Source organism: Bombus fervidus, chromosome 4 (genome assembly GCF_041682495.2).
Source record: "Bombus fervidus isolate BK054 chromosome 4, iyBomFerv1, whole genome shotgun sequence".
Lineage (NCBI taxonomy): Eukaryota > Metazoa > Arthropoda > Insecta > Hymenoptera > Apidae > Bombus > Bombus fervidus.
In genome coordinates this window covers 5,972,650-5,992,932 of record NC_091520.1, presented here as the reverse complement: position 1 = coordinate 5,992,932, position 20,283 = coordinate 5,972,650, and the positions used below count along the sequence as shown (strand labels likewise).

Genomic DNA, 20,283 nt, shown 5'->3' with positions numbered 1-20,283 from the left:
TGTTTTGAGCAGTGTATCAACATATGTATTAACAGTGTAGTGAATAATTCGAGACTCAAACGCATTTTCTGCATTATATCTTCAGTATTTCCAAGAAAGCACTGATCGTGTCTAGATATGTTAAGTGAAATTGTTTTTGCGAAAGGTAAATTGAACGCTACAGGATATCGAGAGATGTTACATGGCAAATTATTGTCTTTCATGACTGAAACAGAAGACAAAAAATATTTTTTCAAAAGAAAACCGCTACAAAAAAGGTGGTTTCAAGATTTCGCAATAGAATTATTAACATGGACAGTATTGAGTGCTGATTTGAAAACGATCGTGAACTTGCGAGGAATTCTTGTTTAAAAATGTTTACGATCAGGAGAAGCCAACTATAGAAAATATCGTTGAACTTAAAAAAAAAAAAGAATAAAATCAATGTGGGCGATTATTTGAAACACAAATTTAAATAAGTTAGAGGATAGTGTACCTAATAGTTTAATAGAAGTAATCAAAACTAAAGAGCAATCCACTAAATACTGAATGAAAACATAAGAAAATTAACATTGAGTTTATATTCTTTCACAGCCACAAACATAATTTTAAGAGAAAATTTAATTTCTTGCAAACTTCGAAAGAAGGGAATTTTTATTTGTTGTATTTTAATTTTAATTCTGTATTATAATTCTGTATTTTAATTCTGTATTATACTATAATATGAAATTGTATAAACAATTTTGTCAATCTTTGTTTTAATATTATGAAATATCTAAAAATAGGGTCGAGTTTATAATTGTTCAGGATACTGTACATATACACTTTGAATTTATTAACAACTTAACTTAAAAAAGCTAATAATAAATTCTTATGTCTAAAATCTTTTGTTTGCAACAGATTGCATGGAAACTTAGTAGCAACTTACGAGAGCGCAGGCATTCGAAGATTCGCACTAGGAAGAATCGATTGCATCAGAGCAGCCAGCCCGGAAGCTCTGGCCTGGGCAAAGGCCATGTGCCAAGGGGATCCCGAAAGTCAAACCACGAATCAGCAAAGCAACACCCTAGACGATGGCACCAAAAGAGTTCAGTTCACCATTTACAGTGTAACTGAAACTTGGCTGTATTTCGTAGAGTTTGTCGTTTGTAGCGACACGATACTCCTCATAGACGAGATATTTTCAAAACATAATGACCATCCGATTACTTAAGCTTCAAATAAGGCTGAAACTGCAGAAAGACTGACTAGGCTCTGATTTCGATGATTTTAGGATATATTGTAGAAATTGATATTTTGAATAATTTCTCCTATACATATAAAGGCTGAATTCGTTTAGTCTCTGAGGTACTCGCGAAAAACTGCTACGGTGAATTCTGCCTATAATTGTGCATCTGTGGCAACGTATGTGTCAGCATTGATTACTGAATGTGAAAAAGAACACCTAACCCAAACCGATAAACTATAAGCAAAACATAACATATAATGATAGTAACGTATACGTCAGCATTGGTTGCTGAGTGTGAAAAATGACACCTGACCCAAACCGATAAAGTATAAGCAAAAGAATTAGGTTTGGTTTAGGCGTTATTATATCCGGCTGTGGATCATGAGACATCCAGCAACTAATATTGACGCATACGTTGCCAAACATGCACAACTACAGTATGTTCGTTTTAGTTGTATAACCACGATTACTTCTGTAAGTATCAAAAGTACAGAAAAATGTCTCAGAAAAAATTAGTATAGTATGAAAGAGGGCATAATCTGATGAAGTTAACTTTTTCGTAGATGGCCAAGTAGAGATCATATGAAAGTGATATACATTTTTTTTTTTAATGGAATTGTAGTAGATCCGTTTCAGCATTTTCTACAAAAAAGTGGCCACCTAATTATGCAGAAAAGGCATTAGTTTAGAAGATATTTTAACTTTATTTGTCAAATTTAACGTATAACAGACAAGAAAAGACGCGAGCTGATAGTTTAATACGTTAAATTTTACAAATCAAAGTTAAAATATCTTTTAAACTAATGATTTTTCTACATAATTAGGTGAATACTTTCTTTGTAGAGAATGCTAAGGCGGATTGATTACTGTATTTAAAATTATATGATTCTATCTAAAGAAACCTATATGTCATCTTCATATAACATCTACTTGGCTATCAACAAAAGAATCTAATTACACCAGATTATGTCCTCTTTGCTATTATACAACTTTTATTTGAGACATTTTTTCCTATTTTTGATACTTATAGAAATAATCGCATGTATACACTTAAAATGGACATACTATACGCTGTACCATACTGTACGCAGAATTCAATTCTTCCACCAGTAGTTCTTTGTGAATATCTCAGAAACTAGGCAAGTTTAGCCCTTATATGTATAGAAAAAGGTAGTCAAAACGTTGAGTTTCACAATATATCCAAAAATCATCGAAATCGAAGTCTAATCAGTTTTTTCACAGTTTCATTCAAATTACTCGAGCTTCTTGTGTTTCTTTCGCTTTTCGCAAGTTTTCGTACTCATCTACAGAGGTGTACACAGTATTAATCCGAAAAGAAGAACCGAGACCATAAATACGATTCCATAAAAACGACAAGCGGTGGACAAGTCTATATAGATGGGAAAAATAACGAAATAATAGGAAGGGAGACTCTCGAAGAAAAAGGCAATCAATTAAACTAGACCGTGTTCGCTCTTTTTCCCGTTGGAGTGTTTGCCTGGTCTCTCGAGTGGTCTCGGGCGAGTTTCATGGGGGTTTTACCGTTTGCTTTCTTTCCGCGGTTCACCCTCGTCTGGAAAGTGGCACGGCGAGCTGACTGTTGTTTCTCGTTTATCACGATGTTATTTCAGCCGTCTTCTATCCCGCAATTACTCCGCTGTTCATCGAAAATGCACAATAATGAAATTGACCCCCTCCGTGCGTGTAGTTTTCTACCCTAACGACTAACGAGCCCATACGTTTCCGTAGATACAGTCGTTTTCGTGTACCGTATACAGAATGTTTCATAGTTTGCACTAACAACAGAAAATGGGACGGTTGTCGGTTGAAAAATACCTATGTACGTATATAGCCACAACAAGACAATGTTTTCTTCTTATATGCATAACTTCATTTCCGATCAAGTTGGTTTTCAATCATTTTTACGAAAGAAATACTAGGTACTCAAATGTCAAATTAACAGTTGAGAATGAGTGAACAAATGAGTAAATTGTAATGGTTTATATACAGAATGATTTTAGTAACTGGGACGCACTGTAGTTTTATTGGAGCAAAAAGTTATAGTTAGGAAGATTATAAAGAAGAATGCACAGATACAATTCCACTTTTCCTTAAATGGAGCTCTACGATTTTCTTTGTATAAATTGGTTCCTCGTATCATTTCGCGGCGAAGCTCTTATAAGTTATAAGTCAGAATCATCGAAATACAGCAAAGCCTGTCTTATCCGAACTAATAAGGAAACAAAACTGTTGGGATAATGGAATTTTCCGATAATGGAACGATCATTTTCCCGATGTGGAATTTCATTTATTCAAATACAGATTATGATTAATTGACAGGTTCTTTAAATATTTATGAATCCCATATCTTGTTGACTGCTGAAACACATAATTTTTTAAACATAAATAACTGCATACAGAAGAATCTCTTTTTGTACTTCGAACTATCGAAATCTTTTATAAAAAGGCACCTCTTCATCGTCACTTTCGTTTGCTATCTTTCTTTTTAATTGCGTGTTTAGGATCACGCGCACCTTCTATAACTACTAGTAACCACGTTCAGTGGGACGAATCGAATCTATAGTAAGTTGTAGGAAGCAATGTCTTTCAGAAAATCTGGAGCTCGTTTGTTGTTTCCATCTGTGTAGAATTGCCATTATTATCGTCTTTATCGCAATGAAACTATTTCATTACCTCAATATATTTAAGGCCGTTTTACTATTGCCATCATCAAAGGAATATGCATCGGATAATTTTCAATATCTTATTTTTATTTTTTAATATCTGTGATCGTGACTTTCCCAACACTATGTATTCTGGGTAATTCTGTTGCATTTGCACCACTTTCGAGTTTTTCAATTATGTCGTAGTTTGTTTCAATAGTTAGACCGATATTAGTTTCATAATAAATTCTTATAATTAAAACTCAGTCAATCGAATCAAGGAAAGAGTACGTTATATACGAACACTAATAAAATATGTACATATTTGAAACGGAAGAAGGGAATACTGAGAAATACTATGTTTGGATAATACAGCGTTTGGATATTAGGACATTCAAATAAGAGAGACTATACTGTACATATTCCTTTTTAAATTCACGCTCAACAAACACTCAAACAAATATTTTCCTAAACATTTTCTAATTTTCTAACTTTACCTAAAATAAAACTATAGTTCATCTCAGAGTTAGTATATGAAGATCACCGATAAAAAGCATGACAAATCACATTTTCTGTCTTTTATAATAGAGCACTTTACATGTAAAGCACGTTACATTTAAATATATTAATATTTTTTATCAGTAAATAATATACGACGCTATAATATACGACATATAATACACGATGCATATTAACGTACATTCTGCCTTTGTGCAGGAATCAAATTCGTTCAAACGTATAATAAATTTTCGAAATTAATTTTTCTTAGTAATTAATATTAATGAATATGTACAACAAAATGTGAGGCATCATGTATACGAAAGTACTTATATATATCTACACGTATACATTTACATATATTAGCATGAAATTGAATATGTTTATTTTCTGCGTACAAATAATTCTTTAATGTTAACATTTCTAATGAATTACTACAAAAGTGTAGGTATATAAATATAGAATATACATATGTACATGTTAATTTCGTTCACCATTGAAATGGTCCGTTTGCAATGGCTTTTTCAGCAAGAGAGGATCAAGGAGCTGTTTGATTTGGCGGTACAAAGACAGACTAAGGAAATGAACGACAACATAAATGGTTATGGAATTGACAACCACTTAATGGGCCTCCGTTACGCCGCACAAGAAGCTGGAGAGCCAATCCCGGATATTTTCACTGATCAGGCTTACAAGATCGTCAATCATTTTGCTCTTTCAACGTCACAGGTTAATAATGATGATCAACGATTGATCGATACTTGAAACTCTCACATGTATGCCACTTTCATGTAGGCTTCTGTTCTTCAACACCTCAAAGTTGTCCACACGAGGTCATTATACACGATGACCAAACAGATCTGTAGCACTTCATCATCATCATCATCATCATCATCATTATCTATCAGATTGATTCTACATACTACATAAATTATTAGTTGTACATCTTCATGTCCAAATTGATTACGAGATTATTAATATAATAATTTATTAGAGTCTCCGAGCACAGTAATTTGCTAGCTAATTACGTTAGCAAACTGATAAATTACTAGGTATACAGTGCTGTGAATAATTATAGACTCAAACACATTTTCTGCATTATCTCTTCAATATATTCAAGACACGACTGATCATGTCTGAATATGTTGAGTGAAATTGTTTTCGTAAAAGGTAAATTGAACGCTACAGGATATTAGGACATGTTACATGGTGAATTATTACCTTACATAACTGAAATGGAAGGCAAAAAGACATTTTTTTTAACGAGACAATGCTCCTATTCATACAGCTGCCACTACAAACAAGTGGTTTCAAGATTTCGGAATAGAATTATTACTTATAATTAGAATTGTTAGTTTTTATTGAATGCTGATGTGAATCCAATCGAAAATCTGTAGAGAATTCTAGAAAAGTTTACGATCAGGAGAAACTATCTATAGAAAATATTGAACTTAATAAAAGAATAAAACCCGCTTTAAAAAAATAAAAGAAAAGCCACTAAATATTGAATGAAAATGTAATAAAATTAACATCGATTCATATTTCTTCACAGTAAAAAACACAGTTCTAGGAGTAAAATTCATTTCATCCAGACTTCGAAAGAAGAAGATTTCTGCTTGTTGTATCTTCAGCTTTATTTTATATTATAATATGAAATTGTATAAACAATTTTATCAATTTTAATGTTTTCATTCTAATATTATGAAAAATCTAAAAATAGGGTTGAGTTTATAATTATCCACAACACTGCAGGTTACAGACTCTTACTGCATAAAGATTATGATTTTACGATTTTACAATTTGACAATTTTAGTACTTAGTAGATTACAATTGAAATGGTTAACGTTTACTTGTAACATCGAAACATTAAACAAATCGATCAATCAAATTTCTGCTTAAATTCTATTTTTTCTAATAATTTTCTTAATAATTTAATTTCTAATAATCCCTATTTTAATAATCTTCCCTGTACTTTAAATATCGACTAACAAGAAATATCTAATTTTCAGGTAACTTCGAAGAACGATGCAATCATTGGTTACGGTCCAGTAGTGCCAGACGGTTACGGTTGCGCTTATAATCTGAGGAACAACGGCATCATATTTTCTGTATCTGCTTTTCATAGCGATGGTAGAACGAACGCAACGCATTTCTCTCAAACGCTCAAGCAAAGCTTACGAGACATGGCGGACATGTTAAACAAAGCGAATCAGAGATAAACTGGCGTCTAAGAGATAAAATCGCGCGAAAGCAATGTATTAAGATGCTAGATAGAAATAATGATCATTTCTCGGTTGCGAGTCCGAAATCATATCGAAAGGAAGTATACTCGAGCTCGTCTGTGAAAGTATTTAGCATAGTACGAATAATAAGCGTTTAAGAGAACTGTTCGCATTAGAACTCACACAATTTGCTAGATATCGCTGATTTGATTCCTCTTTAAAATCATGAGTAGGAATAGAACAGAACCGATGCAGAAACAAAATGAATATTTTGTCAGAGACTGACATCATTTCTATATCTATTTCGAACAGTCTGTTTCCAATGAATGCATTTTAGCTAATAATTCTACATATCATCGTGAATTTTGTATTTGATTGTTCTCTCTATTCATGTTCGTGATATAATAACGCAAATGTGAATAGGAATAACCAAAAGAATTGTGCCATTTGAAAGAAATTTTTTCTTGCTATTCTTCCCAGTTTAAATATTTGATTTTTAATATCTTCTTTTAAGTATCGTATAATATTATCAATAATTTTTCTGATAATTAAAGATAGTAGTTTGTTTATAAAAAATAGTATTCTATAGTTATCTTAATGAAACTGTTTTAATTTTATTTTAGAATTAGAAAAGATATACATGTTCCCAGAGCCAGAGTGTATTAAGTCAAACTTTTCAAGCTTTAAGAGAGAGGAAATCAAAGTTGCAAAAACTTTGTAACAAGATGTAGAATTAATATCAGTTTTACATTTTTATATTAAACAGTAAACCATTAAAGAACAACAAAATTCTTATCATCGGGATAAGCGAAAACTTTGATACGGGTAACGTAAAATGTCTTTTTCAAAATGGACTCAATTATTATTACATATTTACATGTAACAATTTCTAAAATAATTCGCATTATATACTCCATATATTTACGTTGATATAATACAATATATTTTAAGTAAGAAACGATTTGTTGCCTTAATTTTAAGTTACTATAACATCTTTTTAATTCAGTCAAAATAATTGCTTCTCTCTCTCTCTCTCTCTCTCTCTCTCTCTCTCTTTTTCTTTATTTATATAAACTCTATATCATCGTATCAATGACACTAATATACTATATTACAGAATTAAACTTCAATAAACTACTTCAATTAACGAAACAGCAAGGAATATGCAAGAACTCTCCATCAAATGGCATAATTTGTTTTAATAGAGATTATAAATTACCGTACGAAGGAAGCCTTCTATTACGAGCAATATATGTATAGAAATATCACGTTCATCTTACTTGTTATTACAGTTATCGATATACATATCTAGAAAAAAACTGCGTGACGATCATCTAATCGTTAATAAACTTAAAAAATTCTTCGCAAATCACTGGACACTATAATCTCATCTGTTGTTAAATAGGTACACGCGTACAAATGTTTATCAGATAATTGACGACCAAAGCCGAACAAACTGAGACGAAAACGTTTAAACGGTAGTCGCTGCGTGTAGTAGGCAATATAGATCGATCGGTCATTGTAAAACTCTAGTCTTGTTACGAAGATCCTCGAACATTTATGTCCGAGCGCTGGAAGTTCCTTTCCACCGAAAGCGAAGTTTCGTTATTTCCCTATCGCTTGGTTTTAATCGTGCATTCACGATTAAAGGGGGTCTAATTCTAATAATTAGTTGTATTGTTAAACTATCGGTGCTTTAACGGGTTTAGCCACGTGAATTGGATGTTCTATAGTGACATGTAATCTTAAATGTAATCGAACGATTAGTTAGTGATATCTAGGGATATTTAGAAACTACGAAAATGTTAATACACGTAGCTTCATGTTGCGAAATTCAAATAATTTAAGAGTAATTCGACGATTAAATAAGATATATCGATATGTTTGGAAGCAATGACATTTACTTTTATTGTTAGCTCGATGAGCGTAGATTTTATTGTTAGTTGTTTCACTATGAAGCGTACATTTTATTGAATCTGTATGCATTGAATGAAAAAGGCATCCAAAATGTGGTATTCTGTCTCAGGAGAAAGCATTATTTAATCATGTTTGACAAAACATAGTTGAGTATCGATGTACCTTTATCTTCACATACAGCGACTCACGAAAATATTCGAACATCCTTTAAAACAGAACTAACTTTCTTAATATCGAACCAAACATCTTGACTTTTTTTTGACAAGTTAGATGGATCGGTGGTTAACGTTGCTGTGAGTCACAAACGATTAAAAATGGTGAAAATCGCAGTTTCTCACGAGTTTGGGCCTATGACTGTAATAAATCTAAAGATTCTTACATCTTTCGATGCCTGTCCCTTATTTCTGCATCAACCGATTTCAATTAAATTTTCAGTATGTATATAATTAAGATCTACGAAAGTAGAAAACAGTAAAATCTACAAAACACATCTTTCAAATTTTTATTACAGGCTGGGATAAGGAAATTGTAAAAAAGACCTTTACTATTTTCTTCGTGATTTCGACCAGTTGCAATTTTTTCAAATATTTTTGTAAACTGGTTAACTAATTCAACTATGTTCTGTTTTAAAGGGTGTTTAAATACTTTCACGAGTCACTCTAAGTGAACTTTATAGCTCAATTATTATAAGTAATTAACATTCCACAGTTATTTTCTATAGAAATTGATAATAACCCATTGTTTAAAACTGTAAACAAGAATACGTTTATTCAGTGCTATGATGCTTCAACTATTTCGTGTGAGAAGGTATCAAATCTTCCTGTTAACCCTGCTAGTGTCTAATTTTTATATCTTAATATCGCTTTCATTTCAACTACAATTTTGTCATATGTTTTTCAAGCCAAAATTATTCACTAAGAATAAAAAACCGCTATTACGTTAAAAATGATCTAAAGGATGCAACAGACTTAAATACAACTTTGAAACAAACTGCCTTATTTGGCAAAAGGATGATATGTTTCGACATGAAACAGCAGAAACGTAATACATAATAATACGTGCCAATTAAACGATTGGAAACTTTGATTACTTTTACGTCATAAGAAGGAAACGTATATATTTTGTACAATCTGACTATACTTTACAGATATTATTAAATTATTATAGCAAAACAATTTAATCGCGAAGCATCACGATATAAATTTCTTCGTAACGGAAGCACTTTAAACACCAAGTACAAAATCTTAAACACGTGTTTTAGATTTACTAGATTGTTATTAAATGAAAGATTTATTTATATCATATCAAAATTATAAAATTGCTGTCGAGTATGAAACATAAAATATCAATCGTAAAGGCTGTAAAAATATATCATTCGCGGTATTAAGCTTGTTTTATAGTTTGATACCTTTACAGTAAAGACAACGAAGAGACAGAGTACACAAATAGAAGTTGAAATACTAAATAACTCGGTAAGGTAGAGAAAAGATTTCTAGCGCACGGACCTCGTCTGTCGCAACACATTCTAAACGTGGCCAATCGTTCGTGTTTTGGCGCCCGCACAGTAAACTCTTGTCCAATTCTTAGGTAGGTCAATGGTTTGCCCTTCTTTGATAGATAGGCAAACGTTGATGATAGCTCTATTTCTCTATCACATTAATGTTCTACGTCTAATTAACTACTACTGTAACTAACGCTACTTTTCTTATATACCAAGCTCTGTCGATAGTGAAAAATTCAATTTTCATTTCAAAGGATAGAAATATTAACGATCGGCGCTACTGTCACTTACATCATTACTCTCATCCTATTGTATCAAATTATCATAACTTACCGTAATTTAGAATCAAACAGAAATTATATATATACATATATACACATATATATACATAACATATATACGCCTATACATATGCATAGCGTAACACACGTTACATACTATGACACATCTGTTGACATTATTCATATTTTACGAAGCTGTTCGTTAGCTTTGTTATAAACTACATACTTCCAATGTGCAAAACACGCGTGTTTTAGGGTTGTCATTAAGGCTTAGCAAAGTTTCCTTACGCTAAAGCATAAATGTTCTATTGAAAATAGTGTTTTATCTAATACATATATTGTCGTTAAGTGATGAATTTGTTGCGTATTACATTAAATCGGAAATTTTATATTCATGGTCTGAGCAATTGTTTGTTTGGACTTAAACATAGAGTGAATCTTTAAATAATACGAGGAATTGTGGTGGTTCCTTATACTGTTACTAAATAAAATTATATATAAATATACATATATAACTCTATACACGTACATATACGCACATATCAAGAAACGTTTAAATATAAAAAAAATCTATATCTGTTTTCGCGTATATGTGTACGATATATGTATGAAAGTGTTCTGTATTATTTTTAATCTTAAGCTGCAAATACCTATTAAATTTAAAATGAAACGGGATGTCACCATTAGAAGTAGTTATGCGGATCGCAAAATGTTGCGATCGTATTTTCGCGGCCAAGAATATCGCGCATATCAGGCGAAAGCCAACATAGCGACGACTCTATCAAATAGAATATACGTTAAACTTCTTAGAATTACTTACGAAATAAAGTCAACTGATTGTGGGTTAAAATAACGTATATATAAAAATTCAGTCAGACATTATTTCAAAATACAAATATCTCTTACGAAGACTGCTGTCGTTGATGTGAAATTATATCATATATCTTATAAGATGTAATAAAATAATAAACACAGTTGGTAATGATAGGTGACAATTGCAAAATCGCAAAAAAAAATTCTTTATGAAATAGTCGTCTTCGTATGCGATATATACTATATATATAGTAATGTTAAACTTGTAAGCACACTTCACTTTCTGTTTATATGGAAAGTATACACAGCATACCTCTGTAATTAACTAATTTGCGGCAAGTATGTTGTATCATGTGTACGTTTTCTTGTGCAAGAATAAACACTATTGTGACACCACATTTCACTTTTATTTCCTTTTTTTAACAATACAATGTTTTCATTAATCACAGTGCAATGTTCAACTACAAAAAACAAACAATTTATTTTCTGTACTGTAAAATAATTTACAACAATATTATACATATATGTATATATGTACACAATGTAAGTACCTTCTTCAAAGGTAGGAATGTTAAAAATTTACATACATCAGTGGCATTATATTTTGTTGCTATAGTATTAAAAATACATGTTTTGTGTTAGAAAATAACTTTTCTTCTTAAAACATTTTCGCCTTAATGCTGCATAACCAGATTTATACTTACTATCTAGATGCCTAATTTTTCCGACTTTTTAGAATACAAATACGAGAAAACAACTGTAAAATAATCTGAGAGAGGAAACTGGTATGGTAAAAGTATATGAACTATCAATATATTTAACCTGATGCAGGTAACAACGATGTTATAAGTTAGTTTATGCTTTCAAACTGAAAGATTCTACATACGAATAGACTATCCCTATTATGCTTATTGTCGTAGTATCAACAAGTCGGCGTTAACATCTTCGTATGCTTGTGTAAACGGAAGTGTAAGTAAGGCATTTGCTGTCAATCTTTTCTTTGGATCATGTTGTAAACATTTTCTAATTAGGGTATCTCCTTCAATGGAAAGATTTTTGGGCAATGCTGGAGTTTCACCCATTCCCACCTAAAAGAATTGATACATAAAATAAAACAATGTAAAAAGTAAACATTCTGGAGGGAAGCGCGATTACTACCACATACCTTAAACATAATTTGATAATTAGAATCATAATCTGACCAAGGTCTTCGTCCACTCGCCATTTCTATAACGCAGCAACCAACTGACCAAATATCAGCAGCTCTACCATGTCCACTACTTTCTGATTTCATAAACACTTCCGGTGCCATGTAAGCTACGTGCAAATATTAAATGTTAAATTATTTTTAAAGGCACAATATCACAAATATCAGAATGAGGCACAGGAACTTTTGTTATTTGTTACAACTATTTCTATAACACATATATAAATGTGCATATCCGTGGACATTACTGTAATCATAAATAAAAGCTGAAGCTAACCTTGAGTACCAACAAAACCTTGTAATTCACCTGGCATAGTAGTATGTGCTTTAATTTGCACAGCACTTCCAAAATCACCAAGTTTCAAACAATTACCCTCATCCGTTAAAAAAATGTTTGCAGCTAGATATAAAATAGAAATATTTCATGATTTGTGATCAAATCATATACGTACAGGATAATGTATTATTGTTATATTACAATATAAAACATACATTTAATGTCGCGATGTACTATTCCATGCGAATGGAGTACTGCTACAGCTGAAAGGAGTTGATGTGTATATTTTCTAATTAATGACTCTGGTAGACCATTTCCACTGCCCGCTACTAGACTTTCTAACGTTCCTTCAGCGCAAAATTCCATAAAAATTAACATTTCTTCCTACAATAAAGCTAATGTTATCCATATGTATTTGTAAAAATATAAATATTCTATTATATACACATCAACTTACACGATGAATTTCTAATCCGTAGTATCGTACTAAATGTTTGTATTGAATTCCTTCAAATATTTGTAGCTCTTCGGCAACACGCCTAATTGCTCTATGATCCCCAGGTTGAAACTGAACTTCTTTCATAGCTAATAACTCACCAGTTTGATTGTTGACTATGGTATATACTTTACCAAATCTTCCTTGTCCTATAAGGAAGAATTTTAATGTATAATGTATATTAAAATAAAAATTATTACATTTTAATATTCAGTTGAACTTACCTATTTTGATACCTCTTTGCCAAGTAAAGGTAACTCTTCTTGCTTTAATACGAACTCTATCAACAGCTTTTCTATCAGTAACTTGCCCTATAAGTTCGCGGCCTTTTAATCTCTCGTCGATATCACATTCAACTTTTCTTATAGCCCGATTGATTCTTTCCTGCCTGGGTATAGTACGTTCAGAACTATTTATAGTAATACCTACATTTCCATCAACCACACTTGATGAAAAGGATTTTCTAGAACTCGTTGGAATATCTGGAGATCTAACATTATCTTTAGATTTCTGAGGGAGACTTAAACTCGCAGTTCTGCTTCTAGTATGACAAGGTGAAGACGCTCTTGAATGAGGTAACCTTTTTAAATCTGCAATGAAGACAGCTGATCAACATCTGATTAAAGAATAAATAATGCTCAAGCATAGAATAAAAATAGAACTTCACTTTCTGTTTCATTTGTAGCAGTACTTGCACTTCCAACAACGTGCGAAATACAACGATCCATACAGGTTTTTAATTCCTCAAATTCTTCATCAGTTAAATGTTTAGTATTATGTGGTTCGCATACTGTAATTAAAAATTCTAAACCTTGATTTGCCCACCTAGGTCGTAAACCTCTTCCACGTTCACATCGTGTTCTAACAAACTCCATCCACAAAAAGGCGAAAGAAACCAGACTTTCAGCTAAAATAGCTTTTTCTTCAAGTGCAAATAGTTTACATGTTTCTTTATGGTAATCAAAACCCATTCGATAAGCCTGATGAAGTATTTCTCTTATTCTTGAACGTATAGCAGATCGATCATATTCATAATTTGACTCTTCTATTTTTTTGAGATCACGTTGAAAATTTTCAATAACATTTGTGATATCGAGTCTGAGATCCATAACTGTATCCTAAATATATAAGGAATATTTCTTTGTAAAGGAATAATTCTAGCTTAATCTATAATAACTTTTACCTTTAAAGATGTTAATGATTTCTCTAATTCTTTGTCAAAGATAGACCAATTTACAATATCACGTTTCAAACACTTAGCAAGCATAACACCTTTAACCACCTTCTCCCGAGCTTCTACAAACATTCCTTGCCATTCACGTCGTACAAACATTCTCTGAAATCTAAGTGATGTGCCAGAATAAAATAAAAACATTTATAGTATAATTTACAAAGTAATCCAATTTTACCTGTTTGACCAATCATCATCATTCCAATCCTCAAAATTTTCCTGAATCTCTCGTGGTCTCTCGTTAAGGTATTCTTTAACTTGTTCAATCATAGTTTTTGCGATTTCACTATAAAATAAAACGCGGAAGAATATATATATTACAAAAATATTATGATGTAACTCACCAAAATTTAACTCCCGCAATCTCGTATCCATTTAATATATTCCCTGCTATTGATTTTACAAACATCCACTCATCCATAATCAAATTTTTGTGGAAACTGTCATGCTGTACCATATCTACCCACTGCTGAAGGTAATCAAGATATACTTCAAAAACAGCCTTCAAACTTTCGTCGAAATCTTTCACGTTTTCTTGAAATAAATTTTCGCAACTATCATTATTATTGACAACTGCTGCACAAGAATGAGCTGCAAATCTGTCGCGATGAATACATGCAATTCTAAGACCTTCCCTAAGTTCACGCATAAGTTGTCGAACTGATAGTGGACTAGGTTGTTCTGGTTTTTGTTCTAATCTCATTCTTAAAAACTCATGAACAACATCTAACGGAACTCGAGACAAAAACACGAAAGCAGCCCTAAAAATTTTTTTTGTTATTTAATGCAAAAGTTTTAGAATAAAATATAAACAAAATATATATATACGAACGTTTTACCTATAAGATGGAAGATTTAATTCTCTTGCTTCGGGACTCCACACCCCATATCGTCGCAATTCTTCATCGCCTTCATACTCTTCGTTCAAAGTATTATTAGATTCACTTATATCACTTTTTTCTAATGTCAACCTTGCTTTTCTTAAGACAGAAGTATGTAATCTCTCAAGAAAATTTAAACTTTTTCTTAAACCTCTAGTCTTTAATACATCTTCAATATATTTCCTAGGAATTAAAGGAAAAATAAAAAATTAATCTATTCATTAAACGTAAGAGCATTTTTTAATATTTTAACATAATATTTACCTATAAGCTTGCCGATCGAATTCAACTAGGTAAAAGTCAAATCTATCGTTTTTATCATCTTCTGCACATGTAAATGATGATTCAGGAGTAGAAGGCCAGGATTGTACGAAAGATAAACCAGAAGAATTATTACTATTATTGCTATCTGAAGGGCTGGAATTTTCGTCTTGTTGGTTTGATACTTCAAAGCGTACCAAAGTTTGCTTCCACTCTAAATGATCGGTCACATCGGAAGATCGTAAACTAAAACGAAAAAAAAATTAAGTTTCCTTGTTTAATATCGTATTTTGTCATAATAATATCGTTATTTCTGACACCTTATTCCAGAATCTCCAGTATCGTCGTGCTTTTTCTTTGTATGCGACATCATTAATAATTTTCCCAGTATTTGTAATTTGAGTCGATGATGCTTAGTCATATTATACCAAAGACACATTGCCTTCACTCTACCAATAAATTCTGTACTTTTGTATAAAGGATAATGTGCAGCAAAGGCTTGTGACGAAGGATAAAGTGCTTCTGCTACCTCTAACCTAGACAGTAATCCTTCCACTTGCTGTAAAGCTTCACCTTGTGCTCGTGCACATGCTCTACAGTACATCGAAAGACAACCTGGACAAATACCTAATTCTATATTTGGACTAGATTCGTTTACTATTCGATCAATACGCGTGGTATTAATATTAATCCAAGGCGTATTATCATTTTTTACACTCGCAATAGGATCATATCTAAAAATTAACATTATTTTATTTGAATTCTTTTCCAATTTTATAACTGTAAGAATCTATTAAATTCTTACATAATTTACCTATACTCCATTATTTCTTTAAGTAAACCTTCTACAGCCTCACGTTGCTTGCACAAATACTCATCTTGAGCCATTGGACTCCGATCAGCGTGGTGAGCTTGTAGTTCTAGCCATATTAGATCTTTCAATTCGTTTTGCCACCGCGTTTCTTCATGACTGATTTGCCGACGGCAATTACGTTCCGTACTTCCCTACGAAATATAAACAAAACTTTAGTATGTGCAAATTTCTGATATAAATGTATTTTTTACGGGATTATTCGTAATAGAAATTCGCATACCAATTTAATTAAAAAAGAAAATGTATCATGAAATAATTCCCGTTCTTTAAGACTCAACGTTTTTGGTGATTGCGCGATCGATTCCTTATCATCAGTAATTGGGATTTTCTCGGTAAGTTTAACTTTAGGCTTTCTCTCTTCTACATCAACAGGTTTGGATCGCAAGCTACGGAATCTATTTCGAGTTTCAATCTATAAAAATTGTCAATTAGTTTTACGTCTGGACAATCGCCAAACAATTTTCTACAATTTAAATTATTTATTATTATTTTATACCTTCATATGATTAGGGGTAGATACTTGATGAGGACCAAATTTCTCGTTATAATTATAAGCTGCCTCCATATCCAGTTTTAAATCTCTTTCAGTTCCACGTAACACTTTCAATGTCCTTTTACATTTTCGATTTCCTTCCTTCGCTATATCTTGGTTCACCTCGTTTTCACAATCCTTATCTGCTTTGTCACACATTTCATTAAAAATAATGTTGTCCAGAGTATTGCGCCTGCGAATCGCTCCTTTCGACGGTGTGTCTTTTTCTAACGATTTCGTTTCCCTTAAAATTAATTAAATTTATGTGTACGATTAAATATATGACAAAATATGGTATTCAAAAAGATATGTATAATATATTTTTTAACATATATGAATACGTGTATGAAATTGTAAAGGAATATATTTTTATATTTTAATATTTAATAAAATTTCATATATGTAATTTAAAATTTACGAAAAAAATTTTTAAGATCGCTTAAAAAACTCATTCTTTCATCTTATTTGATAAACAGAAATAATTTACAATATACTCTTCTGGAATATGCTGATTTATGTTTGTAATGTATCATGAACACTTGTAATAGCATATTAATTTTGATATACATTATATACATTATATACAGAATATTGACTCATTGAGTACCATTTTAGTCAAATTCTTCATTTTGATTCACTTAAGAGGGATACAAGGTATGATGGATTTTCTTAAATTCATACTAATTATTAATAAACTGCTTTAAAAACTTAAAGATACCAATTTCAACAATTCTTTTTTATTTTATCTTTACGAATAATTTAAAAAGACTTCTGGAATATTGGAGAAACTGTAATTATACTGTATTATTATGTATTACTGCATTATATTACATTTATTTAGTTAAACCCCATTTAACTATCTCCGTTAAAAAAACAATCCCTTTAAAAAACGTATTAAATATTGTCTCTTAAATAATTGTATTAAATATTGTCCCTTCTACATAGCTATCTATCCTTTATCATTATATCTTTTGCAATAAAACAACATGTTTATTATTATTTGTCTACATTAATAAAAATTAATGAAATAAAAGTTCTATTTTATCCTATTCTATTATTTGTATACAATGTATAATTTTACATATAAATTGATAAAATTATATTATAAAGATAGATCATAACATTTTTATCATTATAACATTATAATTTATCGCAAATATATTTTTATTAATGATATCTACTTTCATAATAATATTTTAATATAATTTTACACATACATTTACAATTTACAAATTATAAAATAATCGTTGTAAATTAGATTAAATTAGATATGTATATGTAAATATATGTAAATGTACGGTTCTATAAATGTTTTTCTCAGGCTATTGCTTTTATTGCATTTCCAAATTTTCTATTGATTAGGAAAACAATTATTAAAATTTAACATAACATGTAGAGATATATTGGGAAAAATGAAGGAACGCTTGAACCGTTTCACGTATAAAAAAACAAGTAAACGCTAATTAACTTACCCTCCGTTAAGTTTCTGTCTCATGTACCGCTTCTTTCGATTAAGTCGAGTTCTCGGTGGTGTCTGTCCATAAATATCGCACATTGCTTGAATCGAGTCATCGAATTCACTTGTCGGACAGCTTGAATCTTTTTTCCTGAAAAAGGCATGAACTACTAAAATAGATCAAATAAAAATGAAATTCGGAGGAAATACATCAAATTTTTAAACATTGCAAACTAAAACTTACTTGTATCGTCAAATAACATTACCATACATATAAAATAATATTACTGAAAAAGTTCAATGATAAACAAATAGCACTAAAAATATCCTTCAAATACTTGCTGCCACGTTTGTATATAAAAAATATTCATTAAAATATTTGACTATTTAAATATCTTTAATTACATAATTATGTCGGTTTATTGACGTATGTGTATAAAATGATACGTATGTAGAATGCACGTACATATATGTACTTAGAATTACGATATATAGCATGTGTAATATCATAATAGTATTAAATTATTATTATTAAAAACGTTCATACAAGTGGAAAAAATAATAAAATAATTATATTAAAATATTAATTATATGCGGAAGTAAATCAATGAATCATTTTTATTCTTTGTACTTTTTATTTTTTTTATTTTGTGTACTTGTCAAATTGTTTTGAACAATTAAATAAATTATAATCTAATTATATACAAAAATGATACAATCAAAACCAGATATTAATAAAAACTTACTATGTATTTTAAGAAACTGTACCTGTACTATTATTAATTTTGTTTCAAATAAGTGTTAATAAACAAGTATTTGATTAAATACACGAGTATATGAAATGAGTGACCAATTTTACGTTACATGTAATAATTTTACAATGTTGCATATGACAGACATAAATATTAAAATTAAGAGTATAGTAAACGCAATTATATGCATCGCATCACAATAAACAGATATCTGTATTGACAAACGGAATAAACACTTGCATTTCTATACAACATTTTTATACAACGTTGACACTGCCACGAACAAGTGCCAATGCATGAAATATACTATCCATATATTGATAAATGTCGTCACTCCAAGATCGACACTCGTTTCGCATGGGTAATAAACTTATTCATTGTATTTTACTATATTGTTCGTTTTATTAATGTACCAGCGATCCTGTTTTAAGTACTAAAAGTCGAAAAAATGTTGAATGACATGTAAACAAAACGTAGACATTGCTCCAATCAAAATTCTTACCGGTGGTATTTTTGTATTACTGTTACTGTAAGTTGTTCGAATCACGTGGCAAAACAAACATCTGACAAACTTACCTAACATAACCATTATCATCGTCGGATGAACCTGAGAATGAATTTTCTGTAACATGACTTTGTATATCATAACGAAACATTCTTCTCAGATAACAAACACATCGCACTCAAGGCACCGTTGTAATCGTCCACTGAGTAGTGATGGGCGATACAGTATCGATGTTTCGAATATCGATACTTTTCAGTTCAAGTATCGATGTTGAATATAGCGATGTACTCCAATATCGATACTCAATTTATAAATATTAAAATTGTCCAATGAAATAATTCATTTCTATCTTTTTTAGTTCTGAACAAACTAACCAAAAAATATTTAGTAGTAAGTGCTACACCCGTTTCATCTAAACGAAATTGATTAAATATATGGAGAACATTTACAATCATTGCTACTTTTAAGTTCGCTATCCAATGAAGAATGGCATGTTAAGTAAAACATTCTATAGTTTATGTTTAATATTCTATACATATTTATGTTTATTGTACATTTAAAACATTCCATTTAAACAAACGGTGCAATTCTGCTCCATTTTTATGACGTAGTTTCTTTTTTTAGTATTTTTATAATAAATAATAATAAATATAATATTAATTTTCATACTATATTATTAAATTCTCAAATATGACCTGAGACGCGAATT

General features: G+C 30.8%; 2 protein-coding genes across 3 annotated transcripts in view; one reads left to right on the top strand and one right to left on the bottom strand.

Moving 5' to 3' along the window:
• Nucleotides 1-7,171, top strand: part of Chat (Choline acetyltransferase) — a 183,944-nt gene extending 176,773 nt beyond the window's left edge. The window contains exons 10-12 of one of the 2 annotated variants that reach the window (XM_072002502.2): nucleotides 880-1,087; nucleotides 4,897-5,097; nucleotides 6,378-7,171. In XM_072002502.2, coding sequence (XP_071858603.1) covers nucleotides 880-1,087; nucleotides 4,897-5,097; nucleotides 6,378-6,587 — 619 coding nt within the window. In that variant the 3' untranslated portion in view covers nucleotides 6,588-7,171. The remainder of the gene's footprint in view (nucleotides 1-879; nucleotides 1,088-4,896; nucleotides 5,098-6,377) is intronic. The other variant, XM_072002503.2, reaches the window with a different exon arrangement.
• Nucleotides 7,172-11,484: 4,313 nt separating this feature from the next.
• Nucleotides 11,485-20,134, bottom strand: Mekk1 (mitogen-activated protein kinase kinase kinase 4). Its single transcript, XM_072002495.1, has 18 exons — nucleotides 19,646-20,134; nucleotides 18,334-18,468; nucleotides 16,826-17,105; nucleotides 16,550-16,741; nucleotides 16,270-16,460; nucleotides 15,776-16,189; nucleotides 15,459-15,701; nucleotides 15,153-15,377; nucleotides 14,658-15,074; nucleotides 14,492-14,599; nucleotides 14,266-14,425; nucleotides 13,750-14,200; nucleotides 13,307-13,672; nucleotides 13,044-13,231; nucleotides 12,802-12,970; nucleotides 12,587-12,709; nucleotides 12,268-12,419; nucleotides 11,485-12,190 (listed from the first exon to the last, which is right to left on the bottom strand). The coding sequence occupies exons 1-18, from the start codon at nucleotides 19,723-19,725 to the stop codon at nucleotides 12,011-12,013; spliced, it is 4,074 nt and encodes a 1,357-aa protein (XP_071858596.1). The 5' UTR covers nucleotides 19,726-20,134; the 3' UTR covers nucleotides 11,485-12,010.
• Nucleotides 20,135-20,283: the final 149 nt, after the last annotated feature.